We start from the raw sequence: 24,231 nt of genomic DNA, 5'->3' as shown, positions 1-24,231 counted from the left end.
CTTACAGCAGCTGCATAAAAGCAAAACAGGAAGATTTTCTTTTTAACCTTTGTTCTTCAATTCTAAAGGTAATCAGAACCTCTCCATCTTTTTAATAAGTCTTTGCTGCGAGCCATCATGATTACAATATTTGATGTTCCAAGTATTTCCTTCATCTCTGTTTCAAACAACTAGCAAGTTTGTTTGGAGTAAAAATTATAATTCTCCATTGACATTCCACTATCAGGATTATTCCAAGTACAAGTCATTGATCTCAAAGTTTCACATGCCCGTTCTAAACTTGTTTGTTGCAGTGCTTAATAGTTTTCATCGTCAATATGTGCTGTGTCATATATGTGAGCAATCATGGTCTTAAGACCAGGATAGTTCCTGGCAAATTTTTCCACAGAAGTGGTTTGCCATTGCCTTCTTCTGGGCAGTGTCTTTACAAGATAGGTGACCTCAGTCATTATCAATACTCTTCAGAGGTTATCTGTCTGGAATCAGTGGTCCTATAACTGCTCCCACGATACTCAACCTACAGCCTTGCGGTCACCGTGGTCGCCGCAGCTCGCTGTGCCGTTGTGGAACATCCCCCAGCCTACAGAGTTGAATTACTGATCCTCATTATAAACCCTCGCAGTGCAGGTGGGAAGACAAAAAAAAGTCCTACAGCGATGGAGAAGGGGTACCTCTACAGTCACCAACAACCGTGCTGTCACTCCTGAAGGCTCTTTTTCCCTCCTGATCTTCGCAAGCGAAGAACCAGCCATCATATCACCACAATACATGATATTGTCAAAAGATGTTGGTTTTCAAGCCAGGTCGAATCTCTCAGCAGAGGCAAAAGCAACGTAAAAGTACGGATTTAACCGGAGTTTCTGGATGTATATTTTACCAAGATTAGAATTAGCTTCATGTGAAATAAAAATTACAATTTTATATTACTTGGCATTACTCTGTCCTGAACATCAGTTGTTTGCACGATCTGTTTTATCCTTGCATATTGGGTGTTTGACTGTCTTTTTTTGTAAAAATGGGTTCTATAGGGTTTCTTTGCTTTGTCACCAGCTATAAGGGGACAAATCTCAAGGTTGTATATAAAATCAGAATCTGATTTGATATCACCAGCATATGTTGTAAAATTTGTTAACTTAGTGGCAGCAGTACAATGCAATACCACGATAAAGGTAGAAATACCTGTACATACTTTAACTACATACTGCAGGTAACCCAAAAATACCTTCCGCATATTTGCTACTTAAATATTTGAAACTGGCAATGCACAAAATAACCTCCAGAATTTCAAATGCCGTGTAATACTAACTATTTCCAACACCGTGTCAATTACTTTAAAAAAAAATTCTTCCCTTCTCATCTCAAACCCAATAACAAGGCTCATCACTCTGGTGGGGCGGGGGGTCCTTCAAACAAAACAATTGCGTCACAGGTTTTTAAGAGATGTTAAGTAAAGCATTTTTCATTTTATTTCCTCGTGACTTTGAACCAATAGCAACTGTATCAGCCAATCCTGTGGTAAGCAATGTCTCATAAACAATCACTTGCAGAAACCACAACCCAATTTCTGTAATTTTTTTCTAACTTGAGCATCAGCTAGTTTGCAAACTAACATGCCAAGATTAACAATCCTACGTTGTCATCACCCCCCCAGCCCCCAGAGGACCAGCACCTTGTCTGGAGTCAGGGCTTTATGTTCTGGCTCTTGGTAGGGTCACCCACACCAAACAGGTCAAAGACTGACAGAGGTCCACCGGTCCTCCTGGTTTGGGGGTGCAGCTGAGGGCCAACAACCCTGACTGGTAAAATAAAATTGTTATGGAAACAGCAATGAAGAATCCTTCTACATCTGTGTGCAACGGTATGGACAGACAGAGATGTCTTCTTTCATGTTACTGCTGAGGCTAATCAAAATGGCTTCTTTGTTATGTTAGAATAAAATGGCTTTTCTGTAATAATAACTGCGATGTAAGGAGTTCTCTCTCTCTCTCTCTGCGCTTGTTTGGGTTATATTACTGATAACAGCATTGCATTCATTTGCTAACCAATTGGGATGATGTTATTCTTTCTTGTGTGTCTGCAAGCTATTTTTTCGCGGGCTTTGGGGGAGAAGGCGCAATGGGGACAGAGACAGGAGACGGGATGCTGTGACCCTGGGCGGTGGGACCGACCCTGAGCGGGAGTCCGAGGCCCAGGGTCTTCGGCGAGGAGAGGAGACGAAGACAGACTCGTGTGGAGTGTCTGGTCAACCACCATGGTTGGTCCCAGGCGGCGGGTTGAGGGGGTCGGAGGGGATCGAACGGTGGAGAGAAGACTCCATTAATTGAGCTCCAACTGTTGTGCACGAAATGGTTGAACTTTGATAAGTTTGGCGCCTTTTATTTTCCTTTTATATTTTATCTCTATTAATTACATAGTTCCAGTAACATCTATAAATTGTAATCATTTAATTGGATATGGTGCATTGTCTGTTATTTGGCTGGGTGGGGTACATCACACAGCATCCACACAAACTTGATTACCCAGTTTGGCGGGGCTGAAGGCTGCTCCCGCTAGACGAAAGCGAGTTGAGCGAGCCTGAGGCTTACCAGGGAGCTACATGTAGGATCTTCATTGGTGCCCTAAATGCCAACAGCGCAAAGGGCAGTAAGTTGCCATCAACACATGGTTTGTAAATCAGGGGGACAAAATTTAAAATACCATATAAAAGGAAATTTAGTCTTCTTTTAAACTTAAAGCTCAGAGCATTTGCTACAGAGTGAAAAGGACCTCAAAACAGAAGGTCAGAGCTATTCGGCATTGAAACTGGTTCATCAGACCACCACATCACTGCCAACCATCATTCCCATTTACTCTAATCCCACCTGCCTACACATCCCATTGCATATTGATGTTAGCATTTATTTCAAGAGGACTAGAATATAAAAGCAAGAATGTAACGTTGAGGCTTTATAAAGCAATGGTGAGGTCTCATTGGCTCTTTACGTGGTCTTGGATCACCTGGACAATACAAATATTCATGTCAGGATGCTGTTTCTTGACTCCAGCTCTGCATTTAATACAAACATTCCTACAGTTCTTACCGAAAGGCTCCAGAACCCGGGTCTCTGTACCTCCCTCTGCAACTGGATCCTCCACTTCTTAACCGGTAGACCACAATCTGTGCAGATTGGAAATAACACCTCCACCTCACTGACAATCAACACTGGTGCACCTCGGGTGTGTATTTAGCCCAGTGCTCTGCTCGCTTGACACCCACGACCGTGTGGCTAGGCATAGCTCAAATGGTATCTATAAATTTGTTGATAATATAACTACTGTGGGCAGAATTTCAGATGGTGATGAAAGGGCATACAGGAGCGAGATAGATCAGCTGGTTGGGTGGTGTCACAGCAACAACCTTTTTCTCAATGTCAGTAAGACCGAGGAGCTGACTGTGGACTTCAGAAAGGGTAAGACGAGGGAATACACACCACTCCTCATAGAGGGAGAATTGGATAGAGTGAGCAATTTCAAATTTCTGAGTGTCACTGTCTCTGTGCATCCAATCTGGACCCAACATATCGATGAGCTATAAAGAAGGCACGACAGCAGCTATATTTCATTAGCTGAGAAGATTTAGTTTGTCACCAAAAACACTCGAAAATTTCTACAGATGTACCGTGGAGAGCATTCTAACTGGCCGCATCACCATCGGGTATGGCGGGGGGGGGGGGGTGGCGGAGGGCTACTGCACAGGATCAAAGCTGCAAAGAGTTGTGAACTTAGTCAGCTCCATCATGAACACTAGCCTCCATAGCATCCAGGACTTCTCAAAAAGGCAGCGTCCATCATTAAGGATCCCCATCACCCAGGTCATGCCTTGTTCTCATTGCTACCATCAGGAAGGAGGTACTGAAGCCGGAAGGCACACACTCAATGATTCAGGAAGAGCTTCATGGACCCGAGGTTGGGAACCCCTACTCTAGACCCTGTTGTACTCTTAAACACCCTCCTTAACAATCAATTACACCACTACTTTTGGTGTCATCTGCAAACCTACTAATTATGTCGCCTGCATTTTCATTCAAATCATTAACATAGCTGAACCAGTACTCACAGCTGAGCACTCCACCAGTCACAGACCTCCAGCCTGAACAACCTATCCCTGCTTCTGCCCTTCGACTCTTTAGCACCAAGCCAATTTTGTATACAATTGGCTAACTCACCTTTGATTCACTTGTTCTAACCTTCCAGACCAACTTACCATGTGGTATTTTGTCAAAGTTTTTGCTCAAGTCACACATGGACAATATCCTTTGCCCTGCCCTGGTCAATCCTCTTCCAGGGCCTAGCAATCTCATCACTTGCTTCCAATCACATTCTAAAATATACCTGATCAGGCTCTGGGGATTTGTGCTTCAAAACATCACTACCTCCTCCTCAGTAAGACAAAGGAACAGAATTAGGCCATTCAGCTTATTGTCTACTCCACCAATCATTCTACTGTGGCCAATTTAACCCTCTCAACCCTATCCTCCTTTCTTCTGCACATAACCTTTGACGCCCTGACTGATCAAGAACCCATCAGCCTCCACTTCAAATATACCCAATGACTTGGCCTCCAAAATCCATCCTTGGCAATGAATTCCACAGATTCACTGCCCTTTGGCTAAAGGAATTCCTTCTCATCTCTTCTCCAAATGGCCATCACACTATTCTGGGGATGCGCCCTCTGGTCCCAGCCACTATAGGAAACATCCTCTCCGCATCCAGTCCAGTGATATTCGATAGATTTCAGTGAGATCCTCCCTCATTCTTCAAGACTCCTGTGAGTATAGATCCAGAGCCAGAAAACGCTCGTGTATTAACCCTTTTGTTTCTGGAATCATTCTTGTGAACTTCCTCTGGACCCTCTCCAATGCCAGCACTCCTTTTCTGAGATAAAACCAAACTGGTCTTGTAGGAGCTCTGAGAAAATCTTTCCCCTGCACTGTAGCATAAATACAAGTGTCCATCAGAAGACAACGGTGCTAATGACTATGCAGAACACGTGCGTAAACATTTTCAAAAGTATTCCAGGTTAACTCCAGAAGCGGGTACAGCTGTTTTAACAAATTTGTTTTGTAAATAAGTTGCAACCTAGGGTAAATGAAAACATACACTGTTACTTGCATGAGTTGAGAAAAGGTAAGTACATATCGATAATACTCCAGGGTATCACTGCTTCCTCCCCAGAATTCACTGGTTTGCTCCAATTTTCATTAGTAAATAAAGACAAGAAGTATTCATTTAAGATCCTACCCACTTCCCAAGCTCCATCATATCTGCAGAGATACCTCATGGCCTTCCAGTCCTTTTTTCCCCTCAAGAACACTCCTACATTCCTGATACAAGGCATTCAGTTGATCCCTGCTGCCTATATATGATATTTACCTCTTTTCCTGAACAGACCCCCCACTCCAGAAACTCCCATCCACTGCCACCAAACTCAGTTCCCTTACCCCACACTGCTTGCTTCTACCTCCTATCCAAGATCCATAAACTCAGACTGTCCGGGTAGGCCTATTGTCTCTGCCTGCTCCTACCCCACTGAACTCGTGTCCTCATGTAACAATTCCATTCTATCCCCATTGGTTCAGTCCCTTCCCACCTACATCCGCAACACTTCCATTCCCCTTGGTCTCTTCAGTAATTTTCAGTTCCATGGCCCTGACTGCCTCATCTTCACCATGGATGTTCAGAACCGATACACTTCTATCCCACATCAATATGTCCTTCCAGGTGAGGCAACACTTCAGCTGCTAGGGTTGTCTATTGCACCTGCTGCTCCCAATGCAGCCTCCTCTACTTTGGTGAGACCCATTGTAAATTGGGGGACCGCTTCATCAAGCACCTCTGCACCATCCACCACAAGCAGGACTTCCTAGTGACCAAACATTTTAATTCCAATTCCCATTCCGACATGTTGGTCCAGGACATTCACTGGTACCAAGATGAGGCTGCCCTCAAGGTGGAGGAGCAACACCTTATATTCCATCCAGGTAGCCTCCAAACTACTGGCATGAATATAGATTTTCCTTCTGGTAAACAAATTTCACCTCCCTCTTCCTCGATTTCCCATTCTAACCTTTTATCTCTTTCTCATCTGCTTATTACTTCCCCCTGGGTCCCCTTCCTCCTATGGTCCACTCTCCTCTCCTTTCAGATTCCTTCTTCTCCAGCCCTTGACCTTTTCCACCCATTTAGCCTAACATATCAGCTAGCATCTTTCCCCTGTCCTCACTGTGGCGATGTCACGTGTAAGAACGTGATTGGACAGAGTTCGGAGCATGCGCAGAAATGACAGAATGATCTAGAAACTTGTATGTTAAAAACGTGGTTGCTGTTGCTGTTGTAAATAAAAGTTCTAGTTTTAATTCTTCCAGAATATGGTTTGTTCTTAGTAACCCACGGTACGTATAAAGAACACAACATGGTGTCAGAAGTCGGTCTGGAAGAGTAATACGTTTTGCTAACACAGGAGAAGCGGAGATAATCAGAAAAAAAAGAGCGCGAACTTTTTCATTGTTTGCTAACAGTTTTAAAAAAGGAAGTTTTGCAACCCCCATTAATGCTTCAGCTGACTGGAAACGTGCTGAAAACTGGAAAAGATTTAAACAGCGTTTTGAAATTTATTTATCAGCGAACTGAGCAGATAATAAAACAGAAAAAACAAAAGCTGCAATTCTACTCCATGATGCAATTGAGGCATATAACCATTTTACTTTTGAAAATGGAGATAATATGAATCTAAAAGTGATAATCGACAAACCTGACGCATTTTGTATACCTAAATGTAATGTGACGTATGAGCACTCCAATTTTTTCAAATGACGGCACAGACCTGGTCAAACGATTAATCAATTTGTTACAGAGCTGAGAAACCACAGTAAAAGATGCGAGTTTGCAAAGCTTACAGACTCTCTCATTAAAGACAGAATTGTTTGTGGCATTCTGGATAATGGTCTGAGAGAACGACCGTCAGAACAAGATTTGAATTTGGAAAAAGCTATGGCACTCTGCAAAGCTTCTGAGACCATGATGTCACAGGCTAAAGACCTTTTTATATAGAACAGCTGCATGGACTCTAATGCGCAAACATATTAGAAAAAATAATGCAGCAACAATGAAACCGACAGAGAGCAAGACGCCATCTGAAAGAAAAAAAACTTTGTGATCGCTGTGGGCGGCAACATCATCTAAAAAAAGAGTCCAGTATATTGGAAAGTGTGCAACACCTGCGGCAAGAGTAATCATTTTTCACGCTGTTGCAGAAGTAGAAAGGAAATAAAACACGTAAAAGCAGTGCTTGAAAATGAACGTGAGGAGTTTTATATAGATGTGCTTTGTGAAAACAAACAAAGTAAGAATGACTGGACTATGCTATTGCAAGTGATTAAATTTGATACTGGAGCACAAGTAAATGTTCTTACAGAATCTGAGTTTAATGCATTAAAGCCAAGACCAAAGTTACATCAGACAAATATAAAAGTGACTGGGTATTCAGGTGCAGACATTCCAGTTAAAGGAACATGTGTGGCAAAAGTATCACACAAAAATATTGAGCACATACTTTCATTTGTGGTAGTGCCAAAAAATGTACAGTCAATACTGGGCTTGTCTGCCTGTGAGGGACTAAATTTGGTAAAAAGAGCCTTAGTCCTGGACAGTGATACAGAGTCAGAATACAGTGGACAGAGGCCAAACTTGCCGGTACAGTACAATACAGATCTGAAGCCAAAGAGTGACAAGATTCAGGATCTAACTGAAGAGGTGAAAGCACAAGTGAAGGAATTGAAAAATGTTATTGAAATGATGAAGTCTCAGCATAAAAAAGAGATTACACAGTTAATGAATGAGTTGTGATTTCTTCTCAAAGACCTCAAGAAAGAGCCAACTTCAGAGTTTCAGTTAACTGATGCAGACCAGACAACACATGAAAATAACAACGAACCACGAGAACCGTGTGAACCACTTAGAAGGTCTGCTCGTGTTCGTAAACCCCCAGAGAGACTGATAGAGACATGTTAAATTATGTATTTGTTCTGATCGATGTTGCTAATTGTTTTTCTTTTTAAGGAAAGAAAGACGTGGTGATATCATGTGTCACGTGTAAGAACGCGATTGGACAGAGTTCGGAGCATGGGCAGAAATGACAAAATGATCTAGAAACTTGTATGTTAAAAATGTGGTTGCTGTTTGCTGTTGCAATTAAAAGTTCCAGTTTTAATTCTTCCAGAATATGGTTTGTTCTTTGTAACCCACGGTACATATAAAGAACACAACATTCACCTCTTTATTCTGGCATTTTCCCCCCTTCACTCTCAGTCCTGAAGAAGGGTCTCGGCCCGAAACGTAAACTATCTATTCATTTCCATAGATGTTGCCTGACCTGTTGAGATCTTCCAGCATTCTGTGTGTCTTCCTTGATTCAGTCAAGATTTTCTAATTTTCCCAATTTGCCCTGCACTCTGAAAGGAAAACACTGGTTCCATACTCCTTCCATCTCACTTTCAGAAGCCAAACATCCCTATATCTGCAGACAGCCTTTCTCAATCACAGACATCCCACCTCTCGCGGAAGTTCCAGCAGTCTCCCACATATTAATAGTGGCTCCCTGATGCCCGCAAATTAGATACAATGTCCCGGAAATAGATTTTTTTGAGAGCCAGCGTGAGCGAGCACGCGAGAGAGAGCAAGCGCAAGAGCAAGAAAGCAAGCGCAAGAGAGTGAGCACACGTGAGAGCGACCACGAGAGAAAGAGCGAGAGCAAGAGCAAGAAAGCGAGAGAGAGCACGTGAGAGAACAAGAGAAAGAAAGCAAGCACGAGAGAGTGAGCGCGAGTGAGAGCGACCAGGAGCGAGAGAGTTCCAAAAAAAGTCAAGAGTGGCAGAGTGTTCCAAAACAAGAAAATATAAAATGTACGTCACCCCAGACGACAATAAAGTGTACCCCTGCCTAATAGGGGTAAAAAATAATGACAGTGTTGCTCGCTGCACTGTTTGCAACAGTGACTTTTCTATTGCCCATGGTGGATTAAGACTGTAAAAGACATGTTGAGGTAAGTTTAACAGGTGTCATTCGTTCTTTAGCATAGCTAACATTATTTAAACTAGCTGGCTAGCTGCTGAGGAGCTACTCTATTGCAGACATCCCACCTCTCCCAGAAGTTCCAGGAGTCTCCCGCAAATTGATGGTGCTACCTCCCTGAAATGAGTTTTTGCAGGGTGGGATGTCTGCAATCAACTATACAGAGGTACTGTCCAATGCTTTCAAATTAGCCATTCGCAAATTTAGTACCAGTACTAGCTTTTTCCATGACTTTCTTGAAATAAATAATGGTCACTTGTTCTGAAGTGCTCCCTCCCTAACATATCAAACACTTGTCCAAACTCATTCTTTAACAGGAAGTTGAGTGCAGGGCTATTACTTCAGAAAACTTTCCAGGACACATTTAAAGTTTGCCACATCTAATCCCCAAGCACAAAGGCAGTCACAGTCACTATCTGGAACAGATTAGTTGGCTAAAAGGTTAGGAATTTCTCTTACACAATCTTGAACCTTCAATCAATTACAATCAACCTCAGTTTAAAAAACTTCGAGGCAAATCCATCTTGTTTCTAAATTACTTCATTTAAAGCCAGCCATTTCACTACTTTCAATTCATCTCAGCTCTCCATTCATTAGTCAGACTTTTGTCTCAGTTCCTTCTTTTGATTATGTCATTAACACAACTGAAAACGAACTCCAGATAATCCCACTTGTCATAATACCTCCTTGCTCTATTCACACCGAATAACTTAATTGAAAATAATAATATAAAACAAATAATTTTATAAACATGAGAAAGTCTGCAGATGTTGGAAATCCAAAGCAACAGACACAAAATGCCAGAGGAACTCAGCAGGTCAGGCAGCGTCAATGGAAATAAATACACAGATGACATTTCGGACGAGACCTTTTCTTTAGGACCGGAAAGGAGGGAGGTAGACACCAGAATAAAAAGTTGGGGGAAGGCAAAGGACACCAGCTAGAAGATGATAGGTGAAACCAAGTGGGTGAGACAGGTAAAAGGCTGAAGAAGATGGAATCTAATAAAAAAGTAAATTTATAATTATAAAAATTAATTTTGTAGCCTATGGTACTGAAAGAGGTAAAAGTTAAAGTATGCAGCATAATATTAATCAGGCTAAAATTCAGCCTGGTTAGAAGAAACAGCAAACAACATCCAAACGTGCTTAGAGATGTCAAAACTTAACTAATATTCCATTAAGTCAATCAAATATGCAGCTGAAGTTCAAGGAACAGTTTAAGATTCATCTCCTTGATTTAAACCTTTTGCATGCAAATATCATAATTACGTGACATAAAAATAAATAACGCCATAACAGTATCTCCATCACATTTCTCTGTTACCACTGAAGTACAAAGCAAGATCTCATTTTAAAACAGGAACAGTCAAACCATCAGTAATACATTCAAAGCTCTGATGGAAGATTATGAGTCAAACACAGAAAAACAATAAAAATCCATAAACAATGAAACTGATTTCTGTCCAATGTCGCATAAAACACAAACACTGTCACCTAAACTTCAATCTGAATTTTCCATTAATATTTTAAAATTGTACCAAAGTGTCTAACCAAAGGCATGATAGGAATTAAACACTCCGCCAAGTAATAAGCCATCAAATGGCATGGTTGAACATTTTCTCAACTAATAATTGAGTTTTAAGTACTTTTTATAGGAAAACGAGAGGTTTAGCAAGGAATGCATGCAGTATAAGGCAATGTTCAAAATAGTGGATTGGCAGCAAAGATACTCAGAGAGATCAATCTCAGAGGGAAAGCCATATTCGGAGGAATGTAGGAATTACAGGAAGGATAAACAGAATTTATAATATCGTAAAGTCCAAGTAACAAGAATTCTTACAGTTTTGTTATCCATTCCCAAAGCTTGAGGGACTATCATGATGAGCACAAGGAGATGTGTTTGATAGTTAGGTGTAAACTGGTTAAATAAATACTAGAACATGGCAGGCTAGCAAAGAAATTAAAGCAATGAAATGCAGCTTCCAAAGTATGGAAGGAATCTGTTTGGTTTGTGGGTTATGACCAAGGGAAAAAATTGACTGGAGTCGCTTACCGCTTTAGTGCGAGGTGATCATTAAGTGTGTCAAAAAAACAAACTGAACAAAAATTAGTGAAAATAACAAAAGGAAAACTGGCAACATTTACAAAAATATATCTACAGGAAAACACAATCGCTCTGTACAGTCCAGTGTTCAAAGGTTCATTTATTTTCTAAGTACACAACTTGAAGTTCTTCTTCTCCAAGTAGCCACGAAACCAAGAAATTAAAGAAAGGCAGCACAGTCATCAATCCCCAAAATTCACCCTTCCCGCACAAAAAATGAACAAAAAACAGAACGGGCACATAGAAACACAAAAAACCTACAGCACAATACAGGCCCTTCAGCCCACAATGCTGTGCTGAACATGTACTTACTTTAGAATTTACCTAGGGTTACCCATAAGCCTTTATTTTTCTAAGCTCCATGTACCTATCTAAGAGGCTCTTAAAAGACCCTATCTTATCCACCTTCACCACCGCTGCCAGCAGTCCATTCCACGCACTCAACACTCTCTGCATAAAAAATTTACCCCTGACATCTCCTCTGTACCTACTTCCAAGCACCTTAAGACTGTGCCCTCTCATGTTAGCCATTTCAGCCCTGGGAAAAAGCCTCTGACTATACACATGATCAATGCCTCTCATCATCTTACACACATCAACCCCAAATCCCTTCTCCCACACAAAATAATGAACAAAGCAGGCACACTGACCCCCCCACATCCCCCTCCCTGCAAGGAAAGGACAAGAAAGTTCGGGTGAAAAAACACAGAATATAAAAAACTGTAAGATGGGAAAAAGTCTGCAGACCAAGTCCACATTCAAAACGCAGAAAGCCTGGCCAACACTCTCCAGCAGATCTTTCCCTCTCTGTAGTTGAACATGGGCTTGTAGCCTGCCCGCCGTGAGGCTCCCACTAACTGCCTCCCAGAGACTGCAGAGTGCTGAAACACCCAAACAATCTCCAAACAGCAAATCACAGGCTTCAACAGCTCCAGATGAAAAACACATGTAAAAGAAGTGAAATATATGGTTCCATGATCTATCCAGAAGATGTCGACCGAACGAGTGTTGTGCACAGGCGACATCTTGACCGAAAGTCCTCGGAGTGTGAACTCCTGGCAGCCCCCATCTCTCTCATACTGAGGGCAATAAGCCCTGTATATTAGGCACCCAGACATACCGTCTATAATTACCACCAAGTTAACTTAATGTTAACACATGAATTTGAATACCTTGCACCCACAATGTGGTTACAATCATATTACAAAATAAACAGAAGTAACTACCTTAAATACTTTATGCAAACATACACACATCCCATTACTAAAGAAATGGAAAATTCCCCTGTATATGACGAGAAAGGCAACATGAAACCAACCCGAGCGTATCGGCTCGGTCTAGGACTCATTATGAGAACAATGGCGGAAGACAGTGAAGTGTACGCACTCAGCACAGCAGCAGAATGACAAGGCAATGCTTGTGCGTGTGAAAGGAGTCCGCTTACCGAGTGCTCTCCGTCACAGACTCTTCAACAGGTATAAAAGTTGTCCTTCTAATTGACAGAATATGAAGCTCAGTATCGAACCACTTTACCAGATGTCTGGTTCAGCCTGTGCATGTGGCCAGGGAGGGCAAAAAAAAAACACACACACACACACACACACACAGTTTTTGGAGGATCCTAGCTCAATAAATTTCATCTTTCTGGAGGAAGCTGACCATCATGTAAAGCACACAAGCAAGAAAAGCTGTTCTTTTAAAAAAACTACTAAAGTAAAGGCATCCGTTAGTCTTGCCAGACCATGGATCTGCGCCTGGAAAGTCTTCACTCTCCAGGGCGCAGGCCTGGGCAAGGTTGTATGGAAGACCGGCAGTTGCCCATGCTGCAAGTCTCCCCTCTCCACGACACCAATGTTGTCCAAGGGAAGGGCATTAGGACCCATACAGCTTGGCACCGGTGTCGTCGCAGAGCAATGTGTGATTAAGTGCTTTGCTCAAGGACACAACACATTTCCTCAGCTGGGGCTCGAACTCACGACCTTCAGGTCACTAGTCCAATGCCTTAACTTGGCTACGTGCCCACACAAAAAAAAATTATTCTGGGATTATTTTACAAAAGGGTTGTACATAGATGCAGAAAGAGGTTTTGATAGTATTTGTGACAGCTAGGAGAACAATGTCCTCCTGAATTTGAGTCCTGATGAAGGGTCTTGGCCCAAAACATGAATTCTTCATTTCCCTCCATAGCTGTTACCTGACCTGCAGAATTCCTCCAGAATTTTGAGATTGTTGTTTAAGATGGCAAGCATTTGCAGAACCTCTGCTATCTCCATAATGCTGAATTTGCTCTGGTTGCATTACAGTAAGTGAAATCATGAACAAATGTGTTTTCATGAAAGTAATGCAGATTTCAGATGAGAAGTGCAAGATATAATCAACCGTGTGATACACTGTGAATGCAGAGGGGTAAAGAAACTAGACTAAAAGCATACTAGATGTCAGATTTAAGATTAGCGTTATTTGTCACATGTACATCGAAACATACAGTGAAGTGTGTCATTTTGCGTCAATGACTAACACAGTCCGTGGTATGTGCTGCAGGAAGCCCACAAGTGTTGTCCTGCTTTTGACACCAACATAGCATGCCCACAACTCACTAACCCTACCTGTACATCTTTGGAATGTGGGAGGAAACTGGAGCACCCAGAGGAAAACCATGTGGTCATGGAGAGAATGTACAAACTCCTTACGGACAGTGGCGGGAATTGAACCCTCATCAGATTTACACTTGGCGCTGTGAGGCGCTGCACTCACTGCTAAGCTACTGTGGCATGCAGTTAATCAATGAGGCCCTCTGTTGCTCGGGATCGATCATGGATGTTGTGCCCCAGCTGTCTACACAATACATGGGCCAGTACGCAGGCCAGAGCAGTGCGGTATGGAGAGCGAGCTGCTGTCCACACAATACACAAGCCAGTACACAGGCCACAGCAGTGCAGTACGGCGAGCAAGCTGCTGTCTACACAATACACGAGCCAGTACACAGGCCAGGGCAGTGCGGTACGGCGAGCAAGCTGCTGTCTACACAATACACGAGCCAGTACGCAGGCCAGAGCAGTGCGGTACGGCGAGCAAGCTGCTGTCTACACAATACACAAGCCAGTACACAGGCCAGGGCAGTGCAGTACGGAGAGCAAGCTGCTGTCTACACAATACACGAGCCAGTACACAGGCCAGGGCAGTGCAGTACGGCGAGCAAGCTGCTGTCTACACAATACATGGGCCAGTACACAGGCCAGGGCAGTGCAGTACGGCGAGCAAGCTGCTGTCTACACAATACACAAGCCAGTACACAGGCCAGGGCAGTGCAGTACGGAGAGCAAGCTGCTGTCTACACAATACACGAGCCAGTACACAGGCCAGGGCAGTGCAGTACGGCGAGCAAGCTGCTGTCTACACAATACATGAGCCAGTACACAGGCCAGGGCAGTGCAGTACGGAGAGCAAGCTGCTGTCCGTGCAGCAGGTGCTTCCACTCCATGCCGCTGGTGAATCCAAAGGAACATCAGACACTGATACAGATTGGCACCAGCGGCATCGCAGGAGTTGCCAGTCAGCATTGAACTCAATGCCGGACTGCCTTAGGGACTCCAACTACGGATTTTCCCCTTAGGGTTTACTCCCGAAACCTTCCCAATGAGCGAGTACAGCTGCAAGGCAGCCTAGTTAGAGATTAGAATTTTCCTTCTCCTAGATGAGCTGCCAACCATGGTTACATGTAACGAATGGATTTATGGTGCCAGTAACCCACTGTTATCCCTTCTCCCATCAGTAGAAACTGTTCCACTGGGCTTAGTAGCTAAGCCGCACGTGAAGGCTAGGAGCTGGACTTGGATGTCAGAGCCTATTTGGGATGCACACCATTGGGAGCTTACTTATGCTACCTCCCCCGGCTTTAGAACCAGGTAATAAATGACATCTTGTAAAACTTTATTATTACCAACAGCAGCAACACAAACTCAGCAGTGGGGGGGGGGGGAATAGCATAATTTAACTGCTGTGCTCATGTTCACACCTGCCTGCAGATACATGTACTTCCCAGTCATTTTCCAGCTCTGGCATTGATGGTCAGAAATTCAGCTGCAAAAGGAGAAGTGTTGAGCATGGGGCTAGCCACCCCATTCCATAAAAACCCAGAGCTTCAGGAATGTCAGCAGAAGCTCTAAGAACCTCATCCCTGGTAGGATCTTCGATGGGCTCCCTGTTCCCTCTGAGCTGCACGGGTGCCTGCCCGCACAGTAACAGAAATGCTCCCGTGCACGTAGCCGTTGTGGCCACACTGCTGGAATTTTCTTATATATAATCTTTTACTAAAGCGCCGTGCAATTTTCAGGCAGTGTAAAAAAAATTCCTGCCTTGAGCAGTGGTTGGTCCACGCAGCTGTAAAAAAGTTAGAGGGAACGTTGGATAGGCTACAGCTGGGGATAACCTGAATGCTGGCCCATGTCAGAGGACTCTGGCGGGCTGCTGTCAGCAGCCTTTGTCCCTATAGGGGTGATGGGCTTAACTAACATCGAGTGCATGCATTACTTTTAATTTTTTTCCCTCTGGTGTGAGCACTGTCAAATCCAGTATTTATATTTATATTTATTTTTCTCTCTCTCTCTCACTCACTCACTCTGATTTTGCTTCACAACACGATGCTGATTATTGCCCTGGACTGCTACAGAAGTTCCAACAATGCCACTGCTTAAGGAGTTAGACTAACTACCACTGAAGTGAACTGAGGGGAAGGAGGCAGTGGTGGTGCAACTTCCTAACGGTGACTGTGTGCAGCCTGAAAGGAATCTCCCGGTGCTGGTGTTCCCACGCTCCTGCTGTCTTCTTCCTCCTTGGGGCCTGGGCTGTGGTCAGAGTAGTGACACCCCTTGTTCTTTTATATAGGACGGAGACTGCAGGCACAGTGCGTAGGTGGAAATGACTGCTCAGGCTGCTGAGGGGAGTGCCAAACTAATTTATTTAGTGATAAACCATGGAGAAGGCCCTTCCGGTGGTTTGATCCATGCCACACCAGCAACCTCCAACAAACCTGATTCACCCTAACCTAATCACAGGCAATTTACAATCACTAATTAACCTAGCCGGTACGTCTTTCGACTATGGAAGGAAACCGAAGGACCCAGGGAGAAAGTACACACTCCTTGTAGAATGGCGTCAGGACTGAACTCTGAATTCTGGAATGCCCCAAGCTGTATTAGCGGTGCGTTAACTGCTATGGGAATTACGTTGGTACAAGCCACTTGTTTGCTGTTGGAGTTGCACTTATCGAAACAAGAACAGAATATTCCACCATACTCCTGACTGGTAATCAGTGGATTACTTAGGGTGTCAGAAGGTGATTCGGTCACTGTAGGACATCCAGCCTGAGACCTACTCTCATGGTCATCGAACTTAACTTGAGTAAACAACTGTAATCCAAAAATATTGCTGGTGAAATAGCCACTGAATGCCAAGAGGTAGGTGGTCAGACCTGTCTTGTTGGAGATAGTCGCTGCCTGATCGTTTCGTGGCACAAACATTCTATTTATCAGCCCTCGCCTGAATGAAGTCCAGATCTTTCTATATGCAGGCCTCGACCGTTTCATTTGCTGAGATGCACCAAATTAAATTGAATCATCAGATATCCCCATTTCTGAGATGATGTTACAAGGACAAGGGCAGCTGAACCTTGGACAGTACCCAGAGAAGCTGCTGTAATAATGTTCTGTGAGTGCCATGACTGATCTCCAACTACAATCAATATTCTTTGTCCAAGATACGATGCCAATCAAGTTTTCTGCTTGATGGCCATGTACTATAGCTCTACTTGGATTACTGGATGTTAATTTTCCAAACGTTCCCTTGATGCTGACACTTAATCGCATCCTTGGAATTGAATGCTTAGGTCCAGTCTTGGATCAAGGTTGGAATGAAGTCCGGAGCAAAGTGGCCCAATCGAAACTCAAACTGATTACTGAAAAGTAAGTGTAACAGGATACACCTGGGTAATAATTCACAGGAGAATGCCTGCGGCAGAACTGCACTGTTTCAGCTTGCCCAGAGGCACAGCCTCTTCTGGAGTGCAAGTCTACAGAACGAAAGGTGGAATGGTTTCTGGCTTTTGCTAATTGCTGTATGCAATAGTCTGCCATTTATTAACACTTGGGTTTAACCAAATTGGTTGAAAACACCTGCGATAGTGGGGAGCACAGAAAGAACCCAGCACTCCTAACTGAATGTGTTTTCACTCCTTCAGCACTCTCAGGCACGAACCGGTATCCCCTGTCTACACGAGCAACGTCCAGCACCTCGGTGTGAAGGGACCGCACAGCACCGGTCTGATCCATTATTTAAATTACTTAACTGCAGCACTGAGCAAACATCTTAGGCACAAATATAGATATACAATGCCTACAAAAAGTGCTCACCCTCCCCCTCCCCGGAAGTTTTCGTGTTTTATTGTTTTACAACATTGAATCACAGTGCATTTAATTTAGCTTTTTTGATATAGATCAACAGAAAAGACTCGTTCATGTCAAAGTGAAAACAAATTTCTACAAATTGGCCTAAATTTATTAAAATTATTAAATACGAAGTAATTGATTGCATAATTACTCACCCACTTCAAGTCAGTATTTAGTAGATGTACCTTTGGCAGCAACTACAGCCTTGCGTCTGTGTGGATAGGTTTCTATCAGCTTTGCACATCTGGACACTGCAATTTCTCCCCATTCTTCTTTACAAAACTGCTTAATCTCTGTCAGATTGCATGAGGATCATGAGTGAACAGCCTTTTTCAAGCCCATCCACAAATTCTCAATTGGATTGAGGTCTGGACTCTAACTTAGCTACTCCAGGACATTGACTTTGTTGTTTTTAAGCCTTTCCTGTGTAGCTTTGGCTTTATGATTGGGGTCATTGTCTTGCTGGAAAACAAATCTTCTCCCAGGTCGTAGTTCTCTCGCAGACTGTATCAGGCTCCCCCCTCCCCCCTACCCCCAGGAATTCCCTGTATTTTGCTGCATTCATTTTGCCCCCTACCTTCACAAGCCTTGCAGGGCCTGCTGCAGTGAAGCATCCCCACTGCATGATGCAGCCACCACCATGCTTCATGGTAGGGATGGTGTGTTTTTGATGATGTGTGGTGTTTGGCTTATGCCAAACTTAACATTTAGTCTGGTGGCCAAAAAGCTCAATTTTGATTTCATTAGACCATCAAACCTTCACCCAGCTGACTTCAGAGTCTCCCACATGCCTTCTGGCAAATTCCAGCTGAGATTCCATGTCAGTTTTTTTCAACAGTGGCTTTCTCTTTGCCATTCTCACATAAAGCTGCGACTGGTGAAGCAGCCAGTTAATGTTTGTTGTATGTGCAGTTTCTTCCATCTCAGCCACTGAAGCTTGTAACTACTCCAGAGTTGTCTTAGGTCTCTTGGTGACCTCGCTCACTAGTCCCCTTCTTGCACGGTCACTCAGTTTTTGAGGACAGCTTGCTCTTGGCAGATTTGCGGCTGTGCCATATTCTTTCCATTTCTTGATAATTGACTTAACTGAGCTCCAAGGGATATTCAGTGACTCGGAAATTTTCTTGTATCCATCTCCTGACTTGTGCTTTTCAACAGAAAATTTGTGGGCAGAACTGAAAAAGCATGTGCAAGCACGGAGGCCTACGAACCTGACTCAGTTACACCAGTTCTGTGGAGGAATGGAACAAAGTTCCAGCAACTTACTGTGAGAAGCTTGTGGAAGGCTACCCAAAATGTTTGACCCAAGTTAAACAATTTAAAGGCAATGGTACCAAATACTAACAAAGTGTATGTAAACTTCTGACCCACTTGGAAAGTGAAGAAAGAAATAAAAGCACCCTCTCTACTATTATTCTAACATTTCACATTCTTAAAATAAAGTAGTGACCCTAACTGACCTAAGACAGGGAATGTTTTCTAGGATTAAATGTCAGGAATTGTGAAACACTGAGTTTAAATGTATTTGGCTAAGGTGTATGTAAACTTCTGACTTCAGCTGTATATACACAGACATACACACACATATACACATATACCTAAGACATAAACAGAGTACTGTATGTCAACCAGATGCTGATGAAGTGCAACAGGGCAGTGCTATACTACAGCTTTGCCCTGATAGCACTCATTTTCAGGCACACCCGGGTACGTTGATCTTCCCAAAGACTTCCAATTTACAAAACAGAAACTGTGCAGGTTTATTAAAAATGTTGCAAATGCACCTTAAGAAATTGTTCAATTGGACAAAAGGATGTTACTACATTATACATCCAATGCAATCTTAACAAAAGTGAATAAAAATATTAGGACTACAACCCAAGAGAAAAGAAGACAAGGTCATTTCATCCATGTGCCCAGCAATGGGCAATTTGACAAGCAAGGCAACCTAGTCTGTTAACGGCCAGATTTGGGAACAGCTTCTTTCCAACTGTGATAAGACTGCTGAACGGATCCTGAGCCGGATCTGGGCCGTACCCTCCAAATATCCGGACCTGCCTCTCGGTTTTTTTGCACTACCTTACTTTCCCTTTTCTATTTTCTATTTATGATTTATAATTTAAATTTTTAATATTTACTATCGATTTGTACTCCAGGGAGCACAAAGAGCAGAATCAAATATCGCTGTGATGATTATCAATTATCAATCGCTCTAGTATCAATTGTTTGGCGACCATAAAGTATAAATTATAAATTATTATAATTATAAATTATAAGTATTGTACAGTAACGTGCAAAAGTCTTAGGCACATGTAAAAAATTCTGTGAAGTGAAGATGCTTTCAGAAATAATGAAATGAAAAGTTTATAAATATTAAAAAGTACTATAAGGAGCAGTAGACAGTAAATATCTAAATCAAATCAACATTTGGCGTGACTTTAAAACTGCATCAATTCTCTTAGGTACACTGTCTATAGTTTTAGAAGAAAAATCGGCTGGTAGGTTGTTCCGAGCATCTTGGAGAACTAGTCGGCTAACTTTGGCTGTCTCACTTGCTTCTGTCTCTTCAGGTAATCAGATAGCCCCGATGATTTCGAGATCAGGGCTCAGTGGAGGCCATACCATCTGAAACCATATAAAAATAAATCTAGGGTGCCCCAGACTTTTGTAAGTACTGTACATGCATGACATGTTTCTTCATCTTACCTTACAACATAAAGAGGCAAAGTCCTTTTCTATCCATGTGATTTCTGACTTTTCCTAAATTAGATCGCAAAACAAAATACATGTGATTCAGATCAGTTGGCGACTATAGATTACCCATTTGTGTAGGCTAACAGCAAAAAGGTTTAAAGTTGATTGGCACACATGAGAGAGTAGAACATGGGATTTTACAGCACAGTACAGGCCCTTCAGCCCATGAGGTTGTGCTGACCTTTTAACTTACTCAGATCAATTTAACCCTTTTCTCCTGCTTGGCCCTCCCATCATGAAGACATCATGAAGCACAATACCACCCATGATTAATCCTAGCTGAAGTCTTTAAGCAGCATGTGCAAATGCAACGGAACACAGAACAGTACAGGCCCTTCAGTCCACAATGTTGTGTTGACCTTCTCACCAACTCCAAGATCAACAACCCTTCCCTTCCACATTCCCTCTTATTTTTCCTGTAGGAACTATCTACAGTAAGACTCTCTTAAATGCCCCTAATGTATCTGTCTCCAACACCACCAAAAAAATGCACTGGAAAATGGCAGATGGAATTTAACGGAGACAAGCGTGAGATGCTGTACTTCATTGGCACCAACCAGGGTAGGTCTTACACGGTGAATGGTAGAGCACTGAGGAGCGCAACAGAACAGAGGGATCTGTGTATACAGGTCCATAATTCATTGAAGGTTGCATCACAGGTAGGTAGGGTCACAAAGGAAGTTTTTGGCACATTAGCCTTCATAAATCAAAGTACTGAGTACAGGAGATGGGACGTTATGTTGAAGTTATACAAGAAGTTGGTGAGGCCTAATTTGGAGTATTGTGTGCAGTTTTAGTCACCTACCTACAGGAAAGATGCAAACAAGGTTGAAAGAGTACAGAGAAAATTTACAAGGATATTGCCAGCTCTGGAGGACCTGGGTTACAACGAAAGATTGATTAATTTAGGCCTTCATTCCTTGGAACGTAAAAGATTAAAAGGAGGTTTGATAGAAGTGTACAAACTTATAAGGGTATAGATAGGGTAAATGCAAGCAGGCTTTTTCCACTGAGGTTGGATGGGATTACAACTAGAGGTCATGGGTTAAGGGTGAAAGGTGAAAAGTTTAAATGGAACATGATGTTCCATTCTTCAAACTTCTTCACTCAGAGGGTCGTGAGGGTGTGGAATGAGCAGCCAGTGAGCTCAATTTCAATGTTGAAGAGAGTTTGGTAGGGGTATGAAGGGCTATGGTCCCAGTGCAGGTCGATGGGAGTAGGTAGTTTAAGTGGTTTGGCATGGACAACATGGGCCTATTTCTGTGTTGTACTTTTCTATGATCTATGACCACCCCTTTAAGCACCTTCTATGCACTCATCACTGTTAAAAAAAAACTTACCTCTGACATCTGCCTATATTTTTTCCCAAATACCTTAAAATTAAATTAAGTTACAGGAATACAGTGATATAAGGAAACAATGTGTCACTAATGGAATTACTCTTCTGGAAGGCAGCACTGATCCAATGGACCAAATGGCCTCAGCCTACGCTGTTAGAAGTACAAGATGCTTCCACAGAATCTCAAATTATGTCCCTCTGCGAACACCTTTCTTGGTACGTAATAATAGCCTGCTGTACTGATTTGTCAATTTTACCAGCTCTCCCTTTGATCAGACAATTATAGAATTTTACTTAATATAACAGGCTGTGCAGGTGTTACTTAGTTTCAAATACAAGAGCAGAACATGACAATACATTAGCAAATGGAGAGCTTATAAATTCAAGTGAGATACTGGGAGAATTGACTAATTGTATCCCCCCCCAGCACCACTATTTTATACACTGACCAGCTAACTCTAGTAATTATTAATTTATGAAGGAGACTCACACAGGGAGAGATAATAACAGCTACAGCAAGGTGCAAGGATTTTTCACTCATCTTCTGTTCAACTACCAGTTTCCTTGGAACCAGAATTTGTGATGGAATTCAAATCTATGGACAACAGCTACTGTCCATTGCCTCCACCACAAGGCCTTTTAACCTAGTTTTACTGCCAGTGTCTTCAGCCTCCTGCTTCAGTTGCTAGCAACAGCCACCCATGTCCACAATATAACCACACTACAACCGAACAAGTTATAATTCAGCTTTTAACATGAACGAAGGAGAGATATTTTACACTGCCTCTCAAATTAATTGCATCAATGGTTATATCATCTTGGTAATGATAAGCTTTGTTGTAGAGTCTGTCGTTGCACTCGCATTGTACCAAGGGTCAATCTGACAAGATGGTGGAATGGAGTGAACATCACAAAAGCCACTTGTTATTTATCAGCAAGAGGATAACATTCCCACCCGGTCTAGGACTACCAAAGCTAACAATTGTCACACCCAAGATCAGTTAATAATACAAACAGGAGTTCAAATTTGGGGTATATTGCTCATAAGTAATTTTCAGATTACCATGTGTAGATCTTTTATCATTTCAGTCCTTAAGAGAACCACCGCCATTTTAAAACTAACTTGTGTGGCCAGATAATTTAGGCTGGCGCTATCTCTCAACTGAAAAAAATGTTAGTCATTGAGACATCCTACTTCTCTAACCTCACACAGCTCCATTTTTACAAATAGAGAAATGAAACTTTATAAAGTCACTTCCAAGCAAACAGCCAACTGGTATCTCAAATGGAAATAGTCTCACAGAAGCAACAAAAAAAAACCAATCTTGGTATCTGAAATGGGGCACCACAACTTCCCATACAAGCTCAAACTCTTAAACACAATCAAGAACTAAAAACTCACCTCTTGTAATTTGGCTTTAATGCCAAACAGTGTCTTCAGCATACTGTTTCAGTACTAGTTCAGTCTCCCATGCCCACAATATAACCACATTAGAACTAAGCAAGTTATATTTCAGTTTTCACTCAGGGGCTTGTGCAATTTCCTTTTAAAAACCACAATGGTCACTCATAATATACATCACAAAACACCCAATTCAGATAACGAGTTGTAGTTCTTCCAATGAAACAGTTCCTGAAGCTGAGTCAACTCAACTTGCCCCTTCAGCATTTAAGGACTACAAACAGGCTACAAACTCTTCTGTGAAACTTGAAGCTCCCCGGCTATGACCCACAAAATAAAATCAGTCCTCATTGCAATAAATGGCACAGGTGGAAGAAAGTTATTTCTCCAATAATTTTCTTTTTAATTCTTACATTTCTGGAGGAAGTTTGAAACTGTTATCTGGGACAAGCCAAGACAAAATACAAATGTCACAAGCTCTCTCCAATGGATTTAAATACCAATATAACAGTGGCAGATCTATATTGCCAGTCTCCTTAAGCCCTTGTTTGGGCAGGTGTTTGTAAGCTGGGGTAGGCCTGTACCATCTTATCAGAATTTTAAAGTACATCCATGTTACTGAAATCCATTTGAAGAGTACTCACTGATATACATTGTTACACCATCGTGTATTTGTGTTGTTCTAGCAATCAGTACCCAGAAGTTACATAATAGTAATGTTCAATTATCATTTAATCAAATGTATTAATTTTTTAATATTACTTTAAAGACTAAATCCAAAATCACTGTTCAAACAACAGGGTTTATTAGTGCAACACATATGCAAAGCTGGAGGAACTCAACAGGCCAGACAACATTGATAGTGAGGAGTCCAAGGGATTTGTTGTGGACTTTGGGAAAGGAAAATAGGAAGAACACACCAGTCCTCAGCGGTGGAAAGTCTGTGGCTTTCACACTTCCTTCTTGGGTTCCTCAGAACACACAAAACTTTTGTTGAAATGAGTTATCCTCAACCATGACAGACTGATGAGGATGAGTAGTTTAAGATGGAGGACATTTTTGTTTTAAAATGAAGTGAT

The 24,231-nt window shown here is 42.4% G+C and overlaps 1 protein-coding gene across 7 annotated transcripts in view; it reads right to left on the bottom strand.

The window, feature by feature from the left end:
* The window catches only part of LOC134338178 (ribosomal protein S6 kinase 2 alpha), a 255,579-nt gene that overhangs the window by 83,349 nt on the left and 147,999 nt on the right, over nt 1-24,231 (bottom strand). For 3 of the 7 annotated variants that reach the window (XM_063033799.1, XM_063033798.1, XM_063033801.1), the window contains one exon: nt 20,364-20,417. The exons of 3 other annotated variants lie outside the window; for them this stretch is intronic. In XM_063033799.1, the coding sequence (XP_062889869.1) occupies nt 20,364-20,417 (54 nt within the window). Of the gene's footprint in view, nt 1-20,363; nt 20,418-23,152; nt 23,237-24,231 lie in introns of those variants that run through there. One more of the 7 variants, XM_063033804.1, reaches the window with a different exon arrangement.

Source organism: Mobula hypostoma, chromosome 26 (assembly GCF_963921235.1).
Source record: "Mobula hypostoma chromosome 26, sMobHyp1.1, whole genome shotgun sequence".
Taxonomy (NCBI): domain Eukaryota; kingdom Metazoa; phylum Chordata; class Chondrichthyes; order Myliobatiformes; family Myliobatidae; genus Mobula; species Mobula hypostoma.
The sequence above is the reverse complement of the archived record's forward strand: the minus strand, read 5'-3'. Positions and strand labels throughout refer to the sequence as shown.